General features: G+C 41.5%; 1 protein-coding gene and 1 pseudogene across 1 annotated transcript in view; both read left to right on the top strand.

Moving 5' to 3' along the window:
• The window catches only part of LOC124992544 (serotransferrin-like), a 33633-nt gene extending 10321 nt beyond the window's left edge, over positions 1–23312 (top strand). The window contains exons 8-17 of the mRNA XM_047563437.1: positions 308–485; positions 1588–1742; positions 12553–12643; positions 13211–13243; positions 14456–14611; positions 16010–16139; positions 18199–18263; positions 19970–20154; positions 21504–21693; positions 23115–23312. Of these exons, the coding sequence (XP_047419393.1) occupies positions 308–485; positions 1588–1742; positions 12553–12643; positions 13211–13243; positions 14456–14611; positions 16010–16139; positions 18199–18263; positions 19970–20154; positions 21504–21693; positions 23115–23149 (1218 nt within the window). The 3' untranslated portion in view covers positions 23150–23312. The remainder of the gene's footprint in view (positions 1–307; positions 486–1587; positions 1743–12552; positions 12644–13210; positions 13244–14455; positions 14612–16009; positions 16140–18198; positions 18264–19969; positions 20155–21503; positions 21694–23114) is intronic.
• Positions 1749–5425, top strand: LOC124992543 (fatty acid CoA ligase Acsl3-like; annotated as a pseudogene).
• Positions 23313–25221: the final 1909 nt, after the last annotated feature.

The raw sequence follows: 25221 nt of genomic DNA, 5'->3' as shown, positions 1-25221 counted from the left end.
GGGGGCAACAGCCTACCTGACTCTCCGCTCTCCTGGCATCTTGAAGTTGCTCATAGGATTTTTGTTTTTTTCATTTTGTTTCTGGGGTTTTCTTTCTTCCTTTTTTTTTTTTTTTTTTGGCAGTGCTGGGGATTGAACCCAGGGCCTTGTGCTTGCGAGGCAAACACTCTACCAACTCAGCTATATCCCCAGCCCATGTTTCTGTGTGTGTGTGTGTGTGGGGGGGGGGGTTATCTTCTCTTTGGTTCCATTTTTCAGCTTCTCTTTCTCCCTGTGGCCATTCACTATTCCATTTTACTGTGAACAGGAACATTTTGGCAAAGGTAAATCAGGTGACTTCCAGCTGTTCAGCTCTCCTCATGGGAAGAACCTGCTGTTTAAGGACTCTGCCCTGGGATTCCTGCGGGTACCCCCTAGGATGGACTTTAGGCTGTACCTGGGCTACAAGTATGTTACTGCCGTCCGGAATCTACGGGAAGGCATATGTAAGTACTCGAGAAGGACCAGCTTGAGAAACTTGGCCAAGGCAAGGGTCAGTGATAGAATCTTTCCAGGGACCTGGAAGCCCCTCCTAGTGTTTCCTTTTTCTGACCTTTCTGTGAGCTAAATGGCATTGGTCATGATGGTCTGGACATTGCCAAGGGTTTTAAAGTTTGGTATTAGTATTATTTCCTTTGCATAAATCAGTAAAATAAAATGAAGTTTCTATAGATTGCACATCTCCAGCCAGTACTATGGCCAACGTGTGCCATAGTGAAGTTGGAGTTCTAGACAGGTGGATCCCAGTCCTGAATTTCATTAGGTCACTGTGGTTTTGTGTGATCAGTCATTCACTCGATGGACATATACTGAATATGTAGCCATGGGCTCTGCTGAGTGCTGAGATTCTGCAGCCCTTGAACTTTCAGACCAGGGAGAAGACAAATGTTGGATGAGTAGTCCCAAAATTGAATGAGCAATTACAAAATGAAAGATCTTCTTAGGAGGGGGAAAACAACAACAACAACAACAACAACAACAAATTACTGTGGTCCTGTAAGAGTGCAAAGTGAATAAAAATAGGCCCTGGCCTGGGGTTAGAGGTGAGGCCCCCTGAGGAAGTGACTTGGGGACTGAGTCTGAAAGATGAACAGGTGTCCATATATTGTAGCAGACGCTAATTACACTGATTATGCACTTGTGCTGCTTAAACACAGAGAACAAAATGCTCGTGGCCTTTTGCCTATTGGAGCTTAAGTTCTCTTCTGGGAAACTGACAGTGAGCAACTGACATAGAAACAAGAACACAGCACGTAATTAAGTGCTATTTGAAAAAGAAGAAGGAAAAAAATCAACCAGAAATTATAGAGTACCCAGAGACTGGAGATGAGAATTGGCTTCCCAGAAGTAAAAAGTTAAATCTGAATTAAAAGAAAAAAAAAAAAAAAAAAAACAGCCAAGGGGTGGTGCATTAACTTTTCTTTCTAAGGCGATGAATACCTTAAATGGCAAAACCAGCATTTTCATGAAGACTGAAAGTTTGATAGACACCAGGCAACAGCTGGGGCCTCTCTCTTCTGACTTCGGGTTCTTTTTCCTGTGCCTCAGGCCCTGAAAGCCCAACAGATGAATGCAAGACCATTAAGTGGTGTGCGCTTAGCCATCACGAGAGGCTCAAGTGCGATGAGTGGAGTATTAACAGCGGAGGGCAAATAGTGTGTGAGTCAGCAGAGACCACCGAAGAATGCATTGCCAAGATCATGGTATGTCACTCTCCCCTCCCTAGGGCAGCGTCCCTGCTATTGCTACCTGCTGGACCACTACTAAGGCCAAGCTGGTTCCTGGGAGTGATGAGGAAACCCTGGTTTCCAGGATCCTCGCACTGACTGTATGAGCACAGCACCCCAGGAGGTTCAGAACCTGAGTTTGTGGATCTGAAGGATTCCTGTAGGACTCAGTTTCTTCCTCACATTAGGGCATGGTGGGAAGGCAATCTAACCCATGTCCTGCTTATGGTGTGGGTGTCTTGAGACCTACTGTGTGCTGCAATGAATGTGGTAGGATTCTGTATTAATTTTGTAGGCAGGTACAAGTTGCTTCACTGATTACAAGAGTATTCCATGTTTGCTTCTGGAGAATTTTGAAAATCCTGAAAGATATAATGAAGTAAATCAAAAGCACTTATAATCACATGACTCAGAGAAAATCCTTGGGTTGGGATCGTATCATATAGGTTGCTTACGATCTCTTACTCACCTCATGATATCTAAGGAGCTTTTCCCATATCATGAATCATTCTTTAAAAATGTGATTTGGAGCTTCTGTGTTGTTGCATACATCGAGGTGCTAGCAGGGTGGCATGTTTGGTGAGGGCAAGAAAGCTCCAAGCTCTGAACCCCCTTCTCCCCCACTTCCTTGCCCTGTGCATCTCTTCTTCTGCTGTTCTTGATTTGGATCTTTTATCATAAACCAGTAAGTGTATAGAAACAAGGTGCATCTCTTAAAGGCACAAGGACTTCCTGCTGTCATCAACTGATTTTTGCTGAAATCTGTTGATCCTACTTTTAGAGCACTTATGAATAACCACATAATTTCATGTGAAATTATGAAACAAAAAAACAGACTATCAACCACATTCTTTTACATTTCATACGTTTTAAAATATTACCTTATACTCTTTTAACATATATTCCATTTTATTTATTTTTTGTCTGAATCAAGACAAGAAAGATCAAAGCAAATTAAAGCAAAGCCTGATGTCTCAAAACCTGAGTCTTATCTACCGATCTGTTAACATCTTGGATAATTTGTCTTCAATATTACACTTTTGGTGTGATACACTAGATGCAAAATAAATTCATGTATGCAAAAACAAATTTAAGTAATGCAAGACTTTTGGGAATACATAAAATCTTAAAAAAGGAAGACAAAATTAAACCAAATAGAAACATTTTTAAGAGTGATTTTTGGACAGTATAATTTGTGCTTTCCTAAGATGTCATCATGAGCCTTTAATTTGGGAGATAATTTACAGATGTTGGAACAGAAAGCAAGGACCAAAAGCATCATTTTTGCCTAGAGAGCTCAGTGGATGAATGCTGTACAGGTGTATTTCATGGGTAACAATCAGTTTATTACATGATATACTACCCTGGGGGATCCAGCATTTGTTCATGGATTAGATGAAACAGAAGTGACCAACATCAGGGCTAATAAAGAACTCTCGAAAATAAAATTGAAGGATATAGTTTATTAGGTCCCACACCTGTGGCATATCATCGGTGTTGATGGGAAACCACTGCCCTGGCCAGGTTCCACAAAGATGTTACCATGCATATCATGGCTGCAGGGGAAAGTGAAGGTGAGCATGGAAAACAGATTTCACAGGGAACCAGATTCCTCAGACATTGCAGTAACTCTGCACATAAGTGAGTGCACAGGCTTCTTAAGTTAGAGAGCCATGATCTCCCACAGTAACCTTACTGTTATAACCGGAATGGCTGAACAAATTCCAGGGCCATAAGAAGTTGTTTGCCTTGGATATTTGCCTATTCAGCATTCTAGAATTAATGCTGAGCTTGATTGTCTTTCTCATGGATGGCTAATGGGCAATTCTAGACTTTAGTGAAGCCATCTTTACAAATAAAGAGAGGAAGCAAAGGGAATACATCCAGGTTGAAAGCAACACTGATGGCAGCCATTCTGGAAATCATAGCTCAGATCTACAAAAATGTCATGAAGAAAGTGAATGAAATGATTAGTTTTCAGTGTGATCTGTTTATTATGGCCTACAACTATAAAATGGAACAGATTTCAAAAGGGCAGAGTACCCCACTGTGTAAGCTCTATTTTCTGGACATTTCACCACTCAGTAGGTGGAAGTAGGCTTCTTTTGTCTGGAGATGTTCCACTTTCTGCAGCCAGGCAGATTCATGACTCTCTGGTATTGCTCTCCTGCTGGTCACGGCTATGGACTCACTGGATTTGCTGCAGCTGGATCATTTGGAGAAGGGTGGGCTTGCAATACTGGAAGAAGTGTGAGTCCCATTAGTTTGCTGTGAACTGAAAGTAAAGAACTGGAAGGAAGGTGGACACTTTAATAGTGATAACTCCACACCCCAGAGATGAAATTCTTATTGGTGACTGAAATGTGATTATGAGCTGCTGCAAAAATGGAGCAAAAACAAAAGCAGATATTTCTGAAGATGAACATGGACGGAAGTGGCTCTGTACTAGAGATAATGGAGAATTTGACAATTGATTAAAGACCTTTGATCATGAAAAGAACCATGTTAAAAAAAAAAACACATGTAAGAGAAGAACATGTTTCTTTGGAAAAGTAGAAGCAGTTTTAACACTCCCACTAATAGATGGCATTTGTGCATATGCAAACGGAGATCATTCTCTGTCATTGGATTTCTGGTGCCAAATCAAAAGGAACTAACAGGACTACCTCAAGAGAAAGGACTTAAAGGGACTTGGGAAGAACTAACAGCTGCCAAACAGAAAATGAGGTACTTAAGGTACTTTCTGAAGCTGCTATGTCAGCAAATCTGGAAAAGTTTAAAATGTCATTAAAAATTAATATGAGCCCTGACTTGTGATCCCTGAAACTGGTCTAGAGATAGAAGCCTTCAAGCTGAAATGAAAAGAGCTTAAAGCACATTACCAGGAAGACAGTGAGCAAATGCATGGAAGAAAAGAACTTTTCTCCTTCAGCACTATTTGCTACATTGAGCTTGGATTGAATGGGAAAATACTTCCAATGCATGTCTCAGCCTGTGAGGTACACTCTGCTCCCCACATTAAACCTAATCAATTAGGTTTAATTGCTAGGGAAATCACCACTTTTAACTGACAAGATAGATAGGATATTAAGAGAGCAAATTTTGATTTATCTCTTCTTTCCTTTTTCCCTCCCACAATCTGCTACCTATTATTAGAATAAGGATGTTTTCTGAATCATATTGGGAAAACAGTACTTCAAAACTTCAAGTTTAAACACTATTTATATAGTGTTCATAATTTTTTAGTTTTGATGTGTAGAGGAAGGTGACAAGCATGAGATGGTTACTTATGGTATTCAGGTATTAATATGAAATTATATAAATTTCAAATGCTTATGAATCAAACCATTGTTGAAGAGTTTTTTGCTATAAATTAGTCTTATTGCATTTGAGAGAAATAAATATACCCTTAGTTATTTTTTAAAGGAAAACATGTCATTTTAGTATTGATAACTCTTCTATAGTATGGATAGGCTGCCATTTACTTAGTCATTTCTTGTCATTGAGCATAGTTTGGTTCTCTCTTTTTGCTTTATAAATCACATTTGTTATTTTTCTCACTTATACATTTTGCTCAATAATTGCCCACATATCTGATTATTCCTTTATGGTCTATTGCTACAAACTATCTTGCCAGGGGAATATTCCCAGGGAAGTGTTACAAATCATTTAAAATTTTTTATTGGTGCATTATTTTTTTTTCTTTTAAATTTTTTTTATTATTGTATACAAATGGGATACATGTTGTTTCTCTATTTGTACATAGAGTCAAGGCATACCATTTGTGTAATCATACGTTTACATAGGGCAATGATGTTTGTTTTTTTTTTCCCTTCCCCCCATCCCTCCCAGTCCTCTTTTCCCTCTATACAGTCCTTCTTTCCTTCATTCTTACCACTCTCCTTATCCCTAACCCTAAACCTAACCCTAAACCTAATGCTAACCCCTCCCACCCCCCATTATATGTCCTCATCCGCTTATCAGCGAGATCATTCGTCCTTTAGTTTTTTGAGATTGGCTTATCTCACTTAGCATGATATTCTCCAATTTCATCCATTTGCCTGCAAATGCCATAATTTTATCATTCTTCATTGCGGAGTAATATTCCATTCCATATATATATGCCACAGTTTCTTTATCCATTCATCAACTGAAGGGCATCTAGGTTGGTTCCACAATCTGGCTATGGTGAACTGACCAGCAATGAACATTGATGTGGCTGTATCTCTGTAGTATGCTGATTTTAAGTCCTTTGGGTATAGGCCAAGGAATGGGATAGCTGGGTCAAATGGTGTTTCCATTCCAAGCTTTCTGAGGAATCTCCACACTGCTTTCAGAGTGGCTGCACTAATTTGCAACCCCACCAGCAATGTATGAGTGTTCCTTTTTCACCACATCCTCGCCAACACCTATTGTTGCTTGTGTTCTTGATAATCGCCATTCTAATTGGGGTGAGATGAAATCTTAAGGTAGTTTTGATTTGCATTTCCCTTATTACTAGGGATGTTGAACATTTTTTCATATATCTGGTGATTACTTGTACATCTTCTTCTGTGAAGTGTCTGTTCATTTCCTTAGCCCATTTGTTGATTGGATTATTTGTATTCTTCGTGTAGAGTTTTTTGAGTTCTTTATAGATTCTGGAAATTAGCGCTCTATCTGAAGTATGGTTGGCAAAGATATTCTCCCACTCTGTAGGCTCTCTCTTCACATTACTGATAGTTTCCTTTGCTGAGAGAAAGCTTTTTAGTTTGAATCTATCCCAGTTGTTGATTCTTGCTTTTATTTCTTGTGCTATGGGAGTTCTGTTAAGGAAGTCTGATCCTAAGCCAACAAGTTGAAGATTTGGACCTACTTTTTCTTCTATAAGATGCAGGGTCTCTGGTCTGATTCTGAGGTCCTTGATCCATTTTGAGTTGAGTTTTGTGTAGGGTGAGAGATAGGGGTTTAATTTCATTCTATTGCATATGGTTTTCCAGTTTTCCCAGCACCATTTGTTGAAGAGGCTATCTTTTCTCCATTGCATATTTTTGGAACCTTTGTCTAGTATGAGAAAATTGTATTTATTTGGGTTTGTGTCCATGTCCTCTATTCTGTACCATTGATCTACCTGTCTATTTTGGTACCAATACCATGCCGTTTTTGTTACTATTGCTTTGTAGTAGAGTTGAAGATCTGGTATTGCAATACCCCCTGCTTCGCTCTTGTTACTGAGGATTGCTTTAGCTATTCTAGGTTTTTTATTCTTCCAGATGAATTTCATAATTGCTTGCTCTATTTCTGCAAGGTACATCATTGGGATTTTAATTGGAATTGCATTGAATCTGTATAGCACTTTAGGTAGTATAGTCATTTTGACAATATTAATTCTGTCTATCCAGGAACATGGGAGATCTTTCCATCTTCTAAGGTTTTCTTTCATTTCTTTCTTTAGTGTTCTGTAGTTCTCATTGTAGAGGTCTTTCACCTCTTTTGTGAGATTGATTCCCAAGTATTTTATTTTTTTTGATGCTATTGTGAATGAGGTAGTTTTCCTAATTTCTCTTTCTGAAGATTCATCACTTATGTATAAAAATGCATTAGATTTATGAGCATTGATCTTGTAACCTGCTACTTTACTGAATTCACTTATGAGTTCTAAAAGTTTTCTGGTGGAATTTCCAGGTTCCTCTAAATATATAATCATGTCATCAGCGAACAGGGATAGTTTGAGTTCTTCTTTTCCTATTCATATCCCTTTAATTTCTTTGGTTTGTCTAATTGCTCTGGCTAGAGTTTCAAGGACGATGTTGAATAGAAGTGGTGAAAGAGGGCATCCCTGCCTTGTTCCAGTTTTTAGGGGGAATGCTTTCAGTTTTTCACCATTTAGAATGATATTGGTCATGGGCTTAGCGTAGATGGCCTTTATAATGTTAAGGAATGTTCCCACTACCCCAATTTTTTCTAGTGTTTTGAGCATGAAGGGGTGCTGTATTTTATCGAATGCTTTTTCTGCATCTATTGAAATAATCATGTGATTCTTAATTTTAAGTCTATTGATATGGTGAATGACATTTATTGATTTCCGAATGTTGAACCAACCTTGCATCCCTGGGATAAAACCCACTTGATCGTGGTGCACTATCTTTTTAATATATATTTGTATGCGATTTGCTAAAATTTTGTTGAGAATTTTTGCGTCGATGTTCATTAGGGATATTGGTCTGAAATTTTTTTTCCTCGATGTGTCTCTGTGTGGTTTAGGTATCAGGGTGATATTGGCTTCATAGAACGAGTTTGGGAGGGTTCCCTCCTCTTCTATTTCATGGAATACTTTGAGGAGTATTGGAATGAGCTCTTCTTTAAAGGTTTTGTAGAACTCGGCTGAGAACCCATCTGGTCCCGGACTTTTCTTTGTTGGTAGGCTTTTGATGACCTCTTCTATTTCATTGCTTGAAATTGGTTTATTTAAGTTGTGTATGTCCTCCTCGTTCAGTTTAGGTAATTCATATGTCTCTAGAAATTTGTTGATGTCTTCGAGGTTTTCTGTTTTGTTGGAGTATAGATTTTCAAAATAGCTTCTAATTATGTTTTGTATTTCACTCGTGTCTGTTGTGATGTTTCCTTGTTCATTCCGAATTTTAGTAATTTGAGTTTTCTCCCTCTTTCTCTTTGTTAGTGTGGCTAAGGGTTTATCAATTTTATTTATTTTTTCAAAGAACCAACTATTTATTTTGTTAATTTTTCCAATTGTTTCTTTTGTTTCAATTTCGTTGATTTCGGCTCTGATTTTAACTATTTCCTGTCTTCTACTACTTTTGGTATTGGTCTGCTATTCTTTTTCTAGCGCTTTGAGCTGTAGTGTTAAGTCGTTTATTTGTTGATTTCTACTTCTTTTTTTGAATGCACCCCATGAAATAAATCTTCCTCTAAGTACTGCTTTCATAGTGTCCCCGAGATTTTGATATGATGTGTCTTTGTTCTCGTTAACTTCTAAGAATTTTTTTATTTCCCTCCTGATGTCTTCTGTTATCCATTCATCATATAATAGTGTATTATTTAATCTCCAGGTTTTGGAGAAGTTTCTGTTTTTGATTCTGTCATTTATTTCTAATTTCAATCCATTATGATCTGATAGAGTACAAGGTAGTATCTCTATCTTCTTGTATTTGCTAACAGTAGCTTTGTGGCATAAAATATGGTCTATTTTAGAGAAGGATCCATGTGCTGCTGAGAAGAAAGTGTATTCGTTCTTTGTTGGATGGTATATTCTATATATGTCCGTTAAGTCTAAATTGTTGATTGTGTTGTTGAGTTCTATAGTTTCTTTATTCAATTTTTGTTTGGACGATCTATCCAGTGGTGAGAGAGGTGTGTTAAAATCGCCTAGTATTATTGTGTTGTGGTCTATTTGATTTCTGGAATTGAGAAGGATTTGTTTGACGTACGTGGATGAGCCAATGTTCAGGGCATAGATATTTATGATTGTTATGTCTTGCTGATTTATGCTTCCCTTAAGCAGCATGTAATGTCCTTCTTTATCCCTTCTGACTAGTTTTGGTTTGAAGTCCACATTATCTGAAATGAGGATGGATACTCCAGCTTTTTTGCTGTGTCCGTGTGCATGGTATGTTTGTCCCCATCCTTTCACCTTTAGTCTATGGGTGTCTCTTTCTATGAGATGAGTCTCTTGCAGGCAGCATATTGTTGGGTTTTTCTTTTTAATCCAATCTGCCAGTCTATGTCTTTTGATTGATGAGTTCAGGCCATTAACATTCAGGGTTATTATTGTGATATGATTTGTATTCCCAGTCATTTGACTCATATTTGTTTTTGACATGATTTGGTTTCTCCTTCATTTGGCTATTCCTTTAGGCTAGCGCCTCCTGTTGCTGATTTGCATCGTTGTTTTTCATCTCTTCCTCATGGAATATTTTGCTGAGAATGTTCTGTAATGCTGGTTTTCTTTTTGTAAATTCCTTTAGCTTTTGTTTATCATGGAAGGATCTTATTTCATCGTCAAATTTGAAGGTAAGTTTTGCTGGGTCTAAGATTCTTGGTTGGCATCCGTTTTCTTTCAGGGCTTGGTAAATGTTGTTCCAGGCCCTTCTAACTTTTAGGGTCTGGATTGAAAAATCTGCTGATATTCTTATTGGTTTCCCTCTGAATGTAATTTGATTCTTTTCTCTCGCAGCCTTTAAAATTCTTTTCTCTCGCAGCCTTTAAAATTCTGTCTTTATTTTGTATGTTAGGTATTTTCATAATAATGTGCCTTGGTGTGGTTCTGTTGTAATTTTGTATGTTTGGAGTTCTATAAGCCTCTTGTACTTGGTTTTCCATTTCATTCTTCAGATTTGGGAATATTTCTAATATTATTTCATTGAATAGATTGTTCATTCCTTTGGTTTGTTTCTCTAAGCCTTCCTCAATCCCAATAATTCTTAAATTTGGCCTTTTCATGATATCCCATAATTCTTTAGATTCTCTTCATGATTTCTTACCATCTTCTCTGTTTGGTCAACTTTGTTTTCAAGATTAAATATTTTGTCTTCAATGTCTGAGGTTCTGTCTTCCAGGTGTTCTATCCTATTGGTTATGCTTTCTGTGGAGTTTTTAACTTGGTTTATTGTTTCCTTCATTTCAAGTATTTCAGTTTGTTTTTTTTTTCAGTATCTCTAACTCTTTATTGAAATGATCTCTTGCTTCCCGTATTTGGTCTTTTAACTATTGATTGGTGCCATCATTTAATGCCTGCATTTGCTCTTTCATCTCCTCCTTCAATGCCTGCATTTGCTCTTTCATCTCCTCATTTGCTTCTCTGATCATTTTAATTATGTACATTCTGAACTCCCTTTCTGACATTTCTTCTGCTGTGCTGTCATTGGGTTTTATTGATGTAGTATCTAGGTTTGTTTGGCACATTTTCTTCCCTTGTTTTCTCATATTGGTCAGCTGTCAGTGGGACCCTGAGATATTGCAGATTTCCTCTATTGGCTTATAGTGTCCCGGTAGATTTCCAGTGTATCACCTCCCCGCCTTCAGTAGCCTGATGTCTTAGAGGAATTTGATAATGCAGTGCATCCGAAGAAAGCTGCCCCTAGCCCCCTACTGGTTTCAGGGTTTGGAGCTGGCTCTGTGCGGAAAGGCTCTCACTGGGGGCCTGTACCGTGCAGCTGGCTGTGTGGGAGGAGCCCACCACCGGAGTGAGGAAGGCTACCCGGGGAAGACTCTAGCTGCCCTGCCCTGCTCTGATAAGCCACCCCTATCTGTGCCTGCTGCCCAGGCCAAGTTTCGCCCAGTGGGGGAGACTCACCCCGTGACTCTATTTTTGTCCAAGTCTCTCAAAGCCTCTCCTTCTTGAGTCCTGGGTTCTGGAGCGACTGGAGATGCAGTCACCCTCTAGGCCGCCATCTTGGATCACCCCATGGAAAGAGCCTGCGGCAGGAGAGGGCAGAGCCGCCTGGAGAAGTCTCTGGCCGCTCTGCCCTGATCCCAGAGGCTACTTGCGGATCGAAGCTCTCTGTTGGCTCGGGGACTTGTGGCTGGCTCTATGTAGAAAGGCTCTCACCGGGTGGTCTGTTCCGAGAAGCTAGCCTTGAAAGGCACCTCCCACCGCAGGGGTCCAGGCTGCTTGGGGAAGTCTCTGGCTGTCCTGTCCTGGTCCCTGAAGCTGCTTGCATGCCGGAATACGCCGCGCTGGCTCCGGGACTTGGAGCTTGTTCTGGTCAGAAAGGCTCTCACTAGGGGGCCTGCTCCGAGAACCTGGAGAAGCTGGGTGTGGGCGGGGCCCACCGCTGGAGTGCGCAGGGCTGCCTGTGGAAGACTCTAGCTGCCCTGCCCGGCTCCGATAAGCCACCTCTATATGGGCCTGCCACACGGGCCGAGCTTTACCCAGTGGGCAGACTCACCCGTGGCTCTATTTCAGTCCGAGTCTCTCAATGCCTCCCCTTCTTAACTCCTGGGTTCTGGAGTGACTGGGGATGCAGTCACCCTCTAGGCCGCCATCTTGGATCGCCCCGTGGAAAGAGCCTTATTGGTGCATTATGATTATATATAATAGTGGGATTCATTGTGATATGTTGGTACCTGCGCATAATTTTGGTCAGTTTCATTCCCCAGTACTTTCCTTTCCCTCCCCTTACTTCTCTCCCTGGTTCCCTTCCTGTACTCCAATGGTCTCATTTCTATTTTCATGAGATCATCCCCTCCCCCCATGTCTTCCCCTCCCCAGATTCCACATGGAAATCTTGCAAATCTTGTTGAATCCAAGCATCTCTGAAATTTGAGGCTTATTAGCTCTGAGTACTAGATCATTTGCAAATATTTGACTCATTTGTCAAACATCTGGTATGCACTAAGCAGTGGAAGAGCACCCAGCTAACAGGATTAAAATGAGAAGTTAGAGCACCATGCAGAGGTGCTCTGTTCCATAGACACAGCCCTGACTGTGCCCTCCATCTCACAGATGAGATGCTTGGAGTCAGAAAGGTGTTGCAGGAGAGTTTTGAGGACAGTGAATCCTATGAGAAGATAGGAGGACTGAATGTGGGTCTTTGTTCTTGAATAAACTTAGCAAAACATGTGGCATTGACCGTCAGTTCAAGATGGTTGGGTGAACGTGAGAGTACATTTTATTTTCTATGTTGGGCCTGCCTGACTGATCCTTTGGGGGTTCAGTACCAGCACCTGTTGTTTCTCTGGCATTCAAAGCTGATGCTGGGAAAGTCCTTCAAGGAAACAGGTGGAAGGGCAGATGGCACAGAAAATGGCATCTTTTCATCTGCTGTGATTTACTGTGTCTTTGCAGAATGGAGAAGCTGATGCCATGAGCTTGGATGGAGGACATGTCTACGTAGCAGGCCAGTGTGGTCTGGTGCCTGTCCTGGCAGAGAACTATCGTAAGTACAGGGAGTGCTGTTTTATTCCTCCTGGACCAAAGAGAGAAGAGAGAGGAAAGGCACAGACTGATTCATACTATGGCTGTCATAAAGCTCCCCTCTCCTGGGTGCTTTCTACTTCCAAGGTTCTGGAATTTTCTGGGTTCCCTCACCTAGGATCCTCACAGTCATCTGAAAAGATGACAGTTGTCATACCCTCCAGCTCTATAGAAGTTCTATGCTGTGAAGTCTCTGTTAAAAGTGACCCCATTGCAGAGGACAGCTGGGATTTCTGGCAGGTCTTTCAGTTTCCAAAACTCATGTTTTTTCCTGCTGCCTTATCGCAGGGATTTAAATATAATCAGCAGACACCCCTTTGTGGGTTCTGTGTAGACCCAGCAGGAAATGTGAAATTCATTTCAGTTTGTGGATAGATTTTAGAGGCCAACAGCTGAATGAACTTGCTGGGAATTTGGTGACATGTAGAGTTTTATCTGACTCTTTTGTTCATAGTTGCTGCATGAGAAAGGCATGATTTTTTTTTTTTATCTATACATACTTAATGCCGTCTTCATTTTATTCCTGCAGAAAGCACTGATTGTAAGACATCACTGGAGCAAGGTGAGTTGGAATTGGTACCCTCGGGAATTAAAAGGTAAATTCCCCTTGTTTCAGGGAAGGGGTTAGGTAAGTTTAAAATTTAAATCACAAATAGATAAGGCAATGGAAGAGATCAATTCTTAGACTGCAGAAGTGTCATGGAAGGTAGTAACTAACAATGCTGGTTATTCCTTTATATTTGCCATGACTTGTACACAGGATTTTTCATTTAATCCTATAAGGCAGGCATCCTCTAAGAATGTGCAGAGGATCCTGGGGCTCAAAGAGCTTACAGATTGTTTGGGGACATATATCTAGAAAGCAAATCCCATTGCTTTTCATCACCTTCAATTACATGAGGCCTGCACATTTTTAGGTCAGAGCACTATCCAAGGAACCTTATGTGCTCCTTAAAGGGCTGAGAGCCTTACAAGGGTAGATGTCTAGGAATAGGAAATTACCTGCCCCAGGAACCCAGGCCAAACTGGCTCTTGCCCAGGCTCTGGCTAGGGGTGAATCAGGAAAGATAGGGCAGGCACAAGTCAGAAAATCTTATACCAAGGTGAGCACTGGGCCCCGTGCTCAGGCCCCTGAAGGTCATATTCCAGATGACTGTCTGTATGTGAGTCTGTCCTTGTTCCTTCTGCTGAATACAACCTCTTAGTCTCTCCCCATCACTCAAGGACTCAAACTCTTTAGCAGACCTGAAAAGAGCCATTCTTATCCTGTGAATAGTAAAGATTATGTTTTAATTACTGGTCTTTTATTCCTCTATCTCAATATGTGTCAATTTATGAACTGTTGGTGTTGTATTAGCTATTCAGTTTCCACTCCTCTGATATAATGCAGTGGAGGGTGAATTGCTGTTTTTTAACTTCACTGACTTCATGCATTTAGTAAAAGGTTGTACACTAGTTATTGCTTTAATAATAACATATTCTTAGTATTTTGGGGTTTGTGTTGATTTTTTAACTGATACATAAAAACATAAAAATTATACTTAATAATAGGGTGTGGTCATCTTAGTATTTTGTTTTTGAAGTTCAGATTCAGCTCTTCTGACAGAGTGCCTTGTACATCACCACAGTCGGTTACTGCAGAGATCCTCTCTAGACACAATTAATGATTCAGGCCATCTCTGCCTCCATAGGGAGACGGTGGCTTTAATTGGAGAGCAGATGCTCTGGAGGCCACAGAGGAATCAACACATCCTTTCTGGTGTCTTTCCTTTAGGGTATTATGCTGTGGCAGTGGTAAAGAAATCAGATACTGACATCACCTGGAACACTCTGAAGGGCAAGAAGTCCTGCCACACTGCAGTAGGGAGGACTGCTGGCTGGAACATTCCCATGGGCCTGCTCTACAGCAGAATCAACCACTGCAGATTTGGTGAGCAAACCCAGCAAGGGCCACACTGGAAAGAAGGATCCAGGGGGAGAGGGGTGTGGTCCAAGAGGGGTGTGGTCCTGGTTCTATAGAGGTAAAATTTAGGAGAAGTAAACTTTAAGGAAATATCAACAAGGACTAGGAGGGCTGAAGAGCTGGGGAGCTGGGCCAGGATGGTTTACATAAGGGCTTCAATGAATGCATATTTACTTTGATCCTGAAAAAGATCAGAGGTGTGCAGACCATGCAGGCATGGTCAGGAGGGCTCCTTCCTTCTTTCTGTTTCACTATTCCCAGGTCGAGGCTTCCATGTTCAAGGCCGTTCTATGATCTATCACATTCATGATCCAGGCAGCCCCAAGCACCAAGGAGTTAGAGCCAATGGAATTTGACACCAGCTGCTGCCAGCTTTATAAAGGAGCCTTCTAGGATATCTAGTTCAGCTCAGTCCATTGCTCAGAACTTGGGTATATCACCACACCTAGCTATGAAAGAGAAACATAATCTCTTATTTGGATGTGTTTCTGCCCCCCGCAAGACATTTGTGACTAAGAAACAAAGGGAAATGAATATTGGGTAGAGTGCTAGCAATTCCTGCCACAGGGGTTTTATACAAGTGTGGGTGGTCCTAGGTCTCTGAAGGTGCTGGCAGTCTCACTGAGTCCCTGCCCAGCTCCTAGGGTTCTCCTGAGGAGTAGATCCCAACTGATTCTCTTTGTCCTCTGAGCATCATCAGGTAGGAGTTTATTTCTATCTCCTTAAACTTTTTGGTGTTAAGATCCCCAGAGCAAATGTTTTACAATGCTTTTGATTTGCACTAGCTTCCTGAGTACTTCCTCCCTACCACCTCCTAAGTTGGGCAACTCCTGAAAAAGGAGAAGCCCCTGAATCTTGTATGTGGGGATTGAAGATGGGAGCACATCTCTGCACCAGGGTGCTCTAGTACACCTGTTTGACATGAAGCAAAGTGCAGCTGTGACCACGTTCAGAAAGCGTGGGCTCCCCACCAACAAAGTCCCCACTAACATTTCCTGGGCCTCCTGGTGCTTTTACAGTCATGGGCGAGCAGCTGAACTGCAAGGAAAACTCCCCTTCCCTTTCTTGAGCTTGAAGATGTAGGAAAATCTCTCCTAATGAACAGCAGGGAGAGGGGACATCTGAAAATAGATGGTGGTGACACCATCGAGGTGCTCAAGGGAATCCCCTCCATCCTCATGAACTCCTTTTCCCAACCTCCATAAGTTTCCTTTTAAAGCCTGGTGATCTGAGTTGGTGGGTAGCAGGTCACAGAATGGATTAATATGCTCTCTTTTTGCTAGACCATGTGGCCCTGTCATGTGTCAGATAAAAGCTACTTGTACTGACTCAGAAGAGCTGACTTCTTCTTACCCTTCTTTGCAGATGAATTTTTCAGTCAAGGCTGTGCCCCTGGGTATGAGAAAAATTCCAGTCTTTGCAAGTTGTGCATTGGTCCACAAGTTTGTGTTCCCAACAACAAAGAGACATATTATGGTTATACAGGGGCTTTCAGGTGAGACTTAATCCTAACACAACAATAACAACATCCCAACCTTGACCAGACTCCTTTCAGGAACTAAGGCACGAGTCTTAAATGTTAGTTAATGAAGTACTTCATGTATTAGGGTAGAAAATTCTGCAACCAAATGTAGAACTGTTTGTGAAGGAGTACCCAGGCTCCTCCAGGGCACTTTCTGCCAGACTTAGCTGTCTATGACTTCCAGGTATGGTTTATTAGTTCTCACTTGAGGGAATTTGTCCTTCAAGGAATATTTGGCAATGTCTAGAGAATGTTTTTGATTGACAATGTTGGAAAGAATGTGCTATTAGCATCCAATGGGTGCTACAAACATCAAAGAATGCATAGGACAACACTAGAGAAGAAAGAATTACCTAGCTCCAAATGTCACTACTGCCAAAGCAAAAAAATCCTTACTCTAGTTGAGTAAACACTGGCTCAAGTTCTTCCATGGACCTTAGGGGAAACCTAGACCCAGACTTATCTAGAAGTACAGAATGCTGAAGTGCATGATTTCTAAATTCCTCACTACCCTCATACTTTATAGAATATCTATCAGTTTTAGAGACACCTATGTACCTTACTACATTACTATTTTTTAGTTATGCTTTCTGCTTGAGGTCTTCCGTCATATTGGTAGTTCACAAATCCATGAACTGCATAGTAATGGTGGTATTATAATTGAATTTCCCAGTAGTGGAGTGAAAAACAAAGGTCATCCCTATTTTCCAGTTAGAACCACCTTGTAAGTTAACAGTAAATTCTATTCACACTCGATACATTTCTAATTGTACAAAATAGAGTAACAGAGTAGGTTATTTTTATGGGGACTTAAAGTGTAGTTCTTCTTTGACAATTATCTTATTTAAAAATTTTTTTTTTTATTTTTGCGGTGCTGGGGATTGAACCCAGGGCCTTGTGCTAGCAAGGCAAGCACTCTACCAACTGAGCCCCCAGCCCCCTTATCTCCCCAGCTCCCTTAACTTTTTCTGATGGTAATAGGTTTGAGAATTATAGGTCAAGAGATACGGTTCAAACTTTGCTTATATAACATGCCTTGATGGCTTCTTCATTCTAAAAATGTCTTATAAAACCTTAAGTTATGACATAAAACTTACCAAACTGACAGAATCCAAACTCCAAAGAAAATGAAATGCATCAATATAGGGCACAACAGGCACTCCATCTTTTCAGCTAGTTATCCCCCAAATTGTTGAACAGCTGCAGGAAAGAGGCAGGTTACTTTCCCTGAAGAAAGGGGGTCAAGGTAGCTGAAGAGCAGCACTGGTCCTATCACATAGGAATCTGATCCACCTCGATCTTTTCAGTAGGGCCTTGTACAGACCCTGGAGCACACACTAGTTTATCGTGTACTGTGCACTTTCAGTAAAAAGTAATAATAGATCCACACTCACACAGAGTTAAATTTGTTAGTATGTCTTTGCTGAAGTTTCTTGGGGACTTGTGGTGGCTCAGACTTGTTGTGGTTCACAACCCCCAATACCTTATCCAGAGCTATGTGGATTGAGATTTAGTAGAATCGAGTGCCTTAGTACCGGGTTTTGCCACATTCTCCCACATTCTCTGCATGTCTCAAATGAACAAACACAAAATGTCAAAAACACCCACATGCTCCCTGAATGTTATCTTTTTGAAGGGATGAAGGGTATCCCAGATTGAAATGTCTGATGGTTTCAATGTTGCATCGACATTTACATCTTTCAAAACTCTGAAGGAATGGAGTTTTTCATTCACATTCATATACTAGGGAGACAGTGCCTCACTGGAAAGCTAATTCTCTATTTCCTGTGTGGAGCTTGGGAAAAGGATGCAATCTGTTAAAGAAGCTGTACTATAGCTTAGTTGGTAGAACCGAGATTATATCATTGTGTAGCAATTGGAGCCTTTTAGTTTTTTAATTCCTTAAGTTGCTTAGTGACAGAGTGGAAATTACCCCTGCTGGTATCAGACAGCTATCCTGAATCTATAGTGTGAAGGACATGTGTCAATTTGACCACCTCTCTTCTGTCTCCCTTTGTCTGGACCTCTGCAGGTGTCTGGTTGAGAAGGGAGATGTGGCCTTTGTGAATCACTGGACTGTTGAGCAGAACACTGGTGGTATGTGTACATACTTTTATGTCCCCATAAAATCTGGGTCACTAGGATATACTGATATTCAGGGATGACTTTGGAAAAGTATTACAGACACTGTCAGGTTCCAAAGCTTTAATGCTCAACCTGGATCTTCAGTGAAGAGAGAAGCATTCATCTGGACAGGCACAATGATCAAGCCCATGGGGTTGCCAATGGCCTAATTCCTCCCTACCCACAGCTTCAGGCCTGGGCCTCCTTTGCCCTAAATACCTCAGTGCCTATTTCCCAAGAAGAAGACATTCTCTTAGATAGCTACAGTACAATTCCCAAGATCAGGAAATTTTACATTAAATGGATTTCATCCTACACAGTGCATATTCAGGAGTTGTCGATCATTACAATAATGCCCATTATAGCTATATTTTAATATTTCCTGGTCTATGCATTGAGAAGGCCTAGAGGTAATTACATACCAGTAGCAATGAACATCAAGATATTGACTTCTAAATCGTATTCTCTGCAAAATGGAATAAGAATTCCTTGGAAAAATAGCTAAATCCAAGGTTGGGGCAGGAAAAATATATGGTGACCCACTCACACTGATGGACTCAAAAAGTGATAGGGTGCATATCTCTAAAAAAAAAAAAATCAAAAAGTGATGGGATGCATCAAAACATTCAGGAGCTGATCAGAAAGGTCTCCCAAATCTGGAAACTTTGAACATTATAATAAATAATAATAGCAGTAGCAATAACCCACAGAATAAAGTAAGAATCCAGGAAGTGACACTGATTAGACAAAAGAGAGAAAGCTCTGCCTCATCATAGAATGCTAATTAATTAGTGTCAAAGGAATAGGAAAGTCAGCAAAGTCCAGTATCTCTATTTCACAAAGTGTCATTTTCAGGCAGAGTACCCCAGCCTTGTAGGCTCAACTTACATAAATCCAAATTCCTTGTCCTCTCAAAGTGTCCATCTCTTCTCATAATCTCTATCCGGATAGAGAATCTTGAAATACTCCTTGCCAATCAGGACTAGATTAAGCCTCTCAGTCTGTCTCATTTTATCTCTTTAAAAATGTACTGTGGTGCATTATGGTATAGAAGAAGCAAGATACAAAACCACATGGGCTCTTTGATCTTATGTATGTGTGTGTGTATATGATGTATGTGTGTGTGTGCGCGCGCACATGTGTTTCGAAGAGAGTACAGAAAAGATTGAGGCAAGAGGCTGAGACAAGACAAGGACCTATAGCACATACACATGAGCAACTTAGAACTAGCATGAGGGAGTCAGATTGAAAATGCTGGTGCAGACTGCAGCAGTGTCCCCTGGGGAGCGGTTTCTGTTTGGAGATGCCATTTATAGCACAGAGATTGATAAACCTGGCTTGGAGCATCATGTTCTTCCTATGCTAGAGCAAGATATACAAAAGGATTTGGAATTTAATAGGAATAAGGATTTTTTTGAACAACATTCACAGAATGTAGTTCATTCTCACCTGGCTGGGGAGGGAAGCTCAGAAGAAGGTAGTCACTAACAAGTCCTGGTGTGAGTATCACCCTGTTGATCAAACAAGTGTCCCTTCCTCTCCACATTGCTGTGACCCCCGCATGCGCACCTCTACTGGTCAGAGAGCCCAGATCCTCCCCACCCCAGTGGTCAGTCACATCCTCCCAGTGACCAAGATCATCAGCTCAGGCTGATCCACCACCTTCTTTCTCTACACAGGAAGGAACCCTGAGGCATGGGCTAAGAATCTGAAAGAGAGTGACTTTGAGTTGCTGTGCCCTGATGGTACCAGGAAGGCTGTGTCTGAAGCTAAGAACTGCCACCTGGCCCGAGCCCCAAATCATGCTGTGGTCTCACGGAAAGATAAGGCAGCGTGTGTCAGCAAGCTGTTACTTGGCCAAGAGGTATGAACCAGCCAGGGCCTCCTGCCCTTAATTCCTAGATGGGTACAGGTTATTTGTGGGAGTTTACAGCTAAGTACAGACCTGGCTCTAGCCTTCTTTTTCTGAATTGAGAGGCCATGGATTATGGACAGAATATCTGGGTTCAAATCTCAGTTGGGTAACTTCCTAGCTATGCTATCTTAGTTATATGGTTTAACCTCTCATATGCCTCAGTTTCTTCATGTATAAAATAGGAATAATAATACTTATGCCTACTTCTCAGTTAATAGGAGCATTAACTGATAGATCCAAAGGGTTTAGGAAAATGTGTGATTGATAGGAAGTGCTCAAAACATACTAGCTAAGCAGTTATAGAACTGGACCCCTCGGGACTGGCTATTCTCTCCTGATCACTGGAAATAAGTCCCTGTCTGCCTCTTGTGTCCTCAGGACCAGAAATATGCCTTGCTTGGAGTACACTTATTTTCCCCATATCTGTCCTTTATAAAAGTGAAGGAGAAGACTGATCCTATTTCCTCGCATTCCTTGGTTCAAGTTTTGAAGAGTAGATTTCTATTGCTCTTGTTTAGGCAAGACTGAGCACAATGCTCAAAAGTCTGAAGAACACAGGACCCCTATGCTCAGTGAGACTTCCCTGTGGAGGGGTGGGGAACCATGTCAGGGCCATTCTTACAGGGGAGAGGTGCTGCTTGAGTGTTCTAACCCTAAATAACTCTCTACAAGTAAACATCGCCTTCCTCTCAGGTGATGAGTCACCAGTAGCTTTTTCAAAAAATTTAAGATAGTATATCTCCAGAAGTCCTGATGTTCAGAAGTGCATGATAACAATAACAAGTATTTAATGACTGTTCCCTCGGTGCTATAGGGAATTCTAAACTTTCTACATTCATTTTACTTGTAGTCTTAGGAGAACTGAAGAAGTTAAGTGGCTGGCCTCAAATAAGATTCGAAATGCAGTCAAACATGAACTTTTAACAATGATCTCTACTAGTCCTCTAAGGAGGGGTCATATTCAACATCTTCTTGAGCACTGAGTTATTGTCCTCTCATTTCCTATAAGCGGCTCCCAAGGGACGTGGGCAATGAAGCCAGGGAAGAGACCAGAGAAGGCAAGAATGGGTGGGTGGGAGGAACGGACTTCTCAGAAGGTAGGTCAAGGGCCCTTACAGAGGACTTAGAGGCACCATGAAGACCTGGAATTGGGACTTCAAGTGGGTAGATGGTAGATGAGGGAGGTGGAGAGTTCCCTTTGTTCCCAGGACTGATTCAGAGCTTTGAACCTCCTCTGATGCATATGTTCCCAGCTGCTCAGGGACACAGGTCCTCACATATTTTCTGTCTTTTGACAGGGTGAGTTTGGAGCACAAGTATCTGACTGCTCGAAGAAGTTCTGTTTGTTTTCATCTGAAACCAGGGACCTCCTGTTCAGGGATGACACAAAATGTTTGGTCAAACTTCCGGATGATACCACATATGAAAAGTACTTAGGAGCTGAGTATGTCACGGCTGTTAGGAACGTGAAAAAATGCTCGACCTCAGGTGAGCAGGAGGAACAGCATGGGCAAGTTGTGGGTTCTGGCACGGTGGATACAACGGAGAGGTGGACTCTGGTCCACAGGAAATGTCCCCTGGGCAAGATGAAACAGTAAGAGAAGAATCTAACCTAAGCCCAGAATATATGATAGCAGCAGGAAGTAAGTGGGACAGAGCCCCAGGACATCAAGATAGTGAACTTATTAAACATCTCATTTCTAAGAAAACGAAGAGGTTTATGTGTATGTGCACATGTTCATTGCTCTGCAGTAAACTTTTTATTAGAGTTGACTTGTCCAATATAATAGCCAGTATCAAGATGTGGCTATTTAAATTTAATTAATATTGAATTAAATTAGGTTCCCCTCTTTTTCTTGGCAGTACTGAGGATTGAACTCAAGGCCTCGGGCATTCTAAGCAAGCACTCTACCACTGAGCTACATCCCCAGCCCGAAACTGAATTAAATTAAAAATGTATTTCCTCAGTCCTACCCAATCACAGTTTAATTGCTTGGTAGCCACAAGTGACTCCCTATTGGTCAGCAAAGAGAACATCATTGCGGAAAGAGCTTCCAGACAGTAAGGCTCTAGAGCTAAGTTCTGGTAATACAAAGTTGCCAATTATACCACTCATCTGGAACACCAGGTTCTAAGAATTGAAATAGAATAAAACACACCTTTGCAGTGTAACTATCTGGGGAATAACAATCACTTGGAAGCATTTGGAAGATGTGGGGAATAACATGTGGCATAGGCACATGTGGCATGAATAACATGTGGCACTGTAGAAAGTGGATAAGTGAATCCTGGTCCTGATGAAAAAATGTGTATTTCTAGGCCTAGAGATACTGACTCAGCAAGTCTGTGTTATTTCAGGATGACTGCACTTTAAAAATTGCCCCATGTAATTCTAATGTAAGCAACATGCTTGCCCATGGCCATGGTTGCCAAAATCAAGTTAATATTTACTTAACCTGTGTCCTCCGAAAGAAGGTGGTCTGGCTCTGTGTTCTCCCTCCATCCCTGGCCCCCAGGATGGATAGAAACTGGCAGATGCTTCTTGCTATGTCAGTTCCTCACCTGCCTAAAGAGGTCAGGGAGAGGGCAGACTTCCTGGGTGATTCCAGCCACATGAACTCAGGTGTCTGAGCCCCGCCCATAAGAAACAAGGTAGGGGGATGCTATACAGCAGGGAATCCAAGTTAGAGCCTTTATAGCTTTGGTGTGGTGCCTTCCTGGGGGAGGCACAGGTGCTGTGCAGGGCAGTGGGAAAGGGCACTGGGAGAATGGCCCAGTACGTCAAGAAGAGCAGAGCTACCAGTCTGAGTGCCTGCCTCTGTGCTGTGCTTAACTGTCCATTCACTCAATAGTTCACAAATAAATAGAAGTCCATTCTGAAGTTCCTATCTCTCTGCTCTGCTCCACAGAACTCCTGGAAGCCTGTACTTTCCACAAACTTTAAAATCCAAGAGGTGGGACTGCTCTTCTGATGAAGATGGGAGCTCAGGTGACCCATGGGCTTCCCCTGATCTCGCTAGCCTGAGGGGCTTGTGTCAACCGTGTCCGTCTTCACAGCTCTGTTGTCACATGAGTGGGACACAAAATAAAAGCGATTGTTGATTATATATTTTAACGATTTCATTCTTTTACAAATATTTCCACCAAAAGGATTTCTTTATCTATCTGACTACGTGTGCAACTGAACCCTGCCTTCTGAGCTCGAGGCTCATCTCGTCTGTCTCTGCAGCTGTGTGTGGAGCCATAGCCATACTTCTTGGGTCCACTGCAAGAAGGAACCTTTCCTAAAAGGGTCTGTGTAGTCATTATAATAGAATCGCATTTATGTGATTGTGTGTATGCGCACACGTGCACGTGTGCAAATGTGTGTTGCTAGGGAAGGGCAGGAAGGATGGGAGTGAGTTACAAAGATCAAGTGTTCCACTGAGTATATAAAACAGAGTATAGAGACTTCTCTTTATTTTTATATTCTGAACGCATTCCATCTGTCATGGTTAAGGTCCTGATTCTAACTAGTAAATCTGAAACATCTTTGGCTAAAAATCATCTCGTGGGCAGTTTCTGCCAGTTCCTCCCCTTCTCAGCCCAGCTTCCTCTAAGGGGGAGGCTCACTTTTCCTTGTCATTTATTATTATTGACTGAACACACAGAAACCAGTCTTCTTCTCCACCTACTTGCCTGAGGCTCCTCTGATGAAAGTCAGCACCACCTTCCCACTGTTTCCAACTCGCTCATTTCACTCTTGAACCTGTTTCTTGCACATGATACAGTGGATCAGTTCCTTTTCCTTGACACTCTTTCCCCCAGCTTCTTTGACATGGCATCACTATGCTTTGCTTCCTACCTTGTTCCTTTATGGCTCATCCTATCTGCCTTGGAATTTGGGGGAGGGCTTCCTGGAGTTCTTCTCTTGATCCAGTGCTCCTCTCACTTTCCAGGCCCTTCTTCAAAGCAATGCTAATGATTCCTGGGTACCCATATTGGTAGTTGTGACCCCAGCCTCCAATGTCCCCAACACACGGATCCCTCCTACTACCACTGGATCTATATTGTAGAGTCCTACAACGATCAGAAACCCAACAAATCAAAAATTGGGGCTGGAGGTGTAGCCCAGTGATAGAGGGCTTGTGCAGCAAATGTGAAGCACCGCAAAAAAACAAAAACCAAAACCAAAAACAGAGAATTATCCTGTCCTTCTTCCTCCTCTTGCTTCCTAAACCAACTATTGTTAGTATATTTCACATTGGCTGAAGACATTGTCATTTACTGGATAATCACTCATGCCACAGATAGAGGTGTCAAGTTTCATTCACTGTTTTCCTCCACTCCACATCCAATGTCCATGTTGATTCTGACTTCTAAATAACTCTCCACTTGTCCCTTTACCAACTCCTACCACCACCTCATTTTCCATCCAGATGCAGAACTGCAGATAAGGGGTTTCTGCACAAAAACTTTCACACCTCTCTTAACTTTCCAGCATCCCAGGAAATAGGACTCTAGGTGTGCTTTGCTGTCCAAACCTGGTGGGAACATTTTTACACCAGCCTAGCTTTGCTCTGAGCCTATCAACACTGAGCCTATTGAATAGTCACCTAAAGTCCTCCTTTACCCCAGATCCTATAATAATTTCAACTTGGCCTTTGTTGGGTGAGCTCAGGGCACAAAAGCAAAAACAAGTAAATGGGACAATATCAAACAGAAAAGCTTCTGCACAGCAAAGGAAACAATCAACATAATGAAGTGGCAGCATGTGGATTGGAAAAATATACTTGCAAATCATATCTGATGGTTAATATCCAAAATCTATAAAGAATTCATACAACTCAATAGTAGAAAAACAAATAGTCTGAATAAAAAATGGTCCCAAAATCCAAATAGACATTTCTCCAAAGAAGAAAAATTGCCAACAGATATATGAAAATGTGATCAGTATCATTAATGATCAGGGAAATGCTAAAACCACTAGGAGATACCACTTCATGCTCACTAGGATGGCTATTGCCAAAAAGTCAA

The sequence above is a fragment of the Sciurus carolinensis genome, chromosome 9, assembly GCF_902686445.1.
Source record: "Sciurus carolinensis chromosome 9, mSciCar1.2, whole genome shotgun sequence".
Taxonomy (NCBI): domain Eukaryota; kingdom Metazoa; phylum Chordata; class Mammalia; order Rodentia; family Sciuridae; genus Sciurus; species Sciurus carolinensis.
The sequence above is the reverse complement of the archived record's forward strand: the minus strand, read 5'-3'. Positions and strand labels throughout refer to the sequence as shown.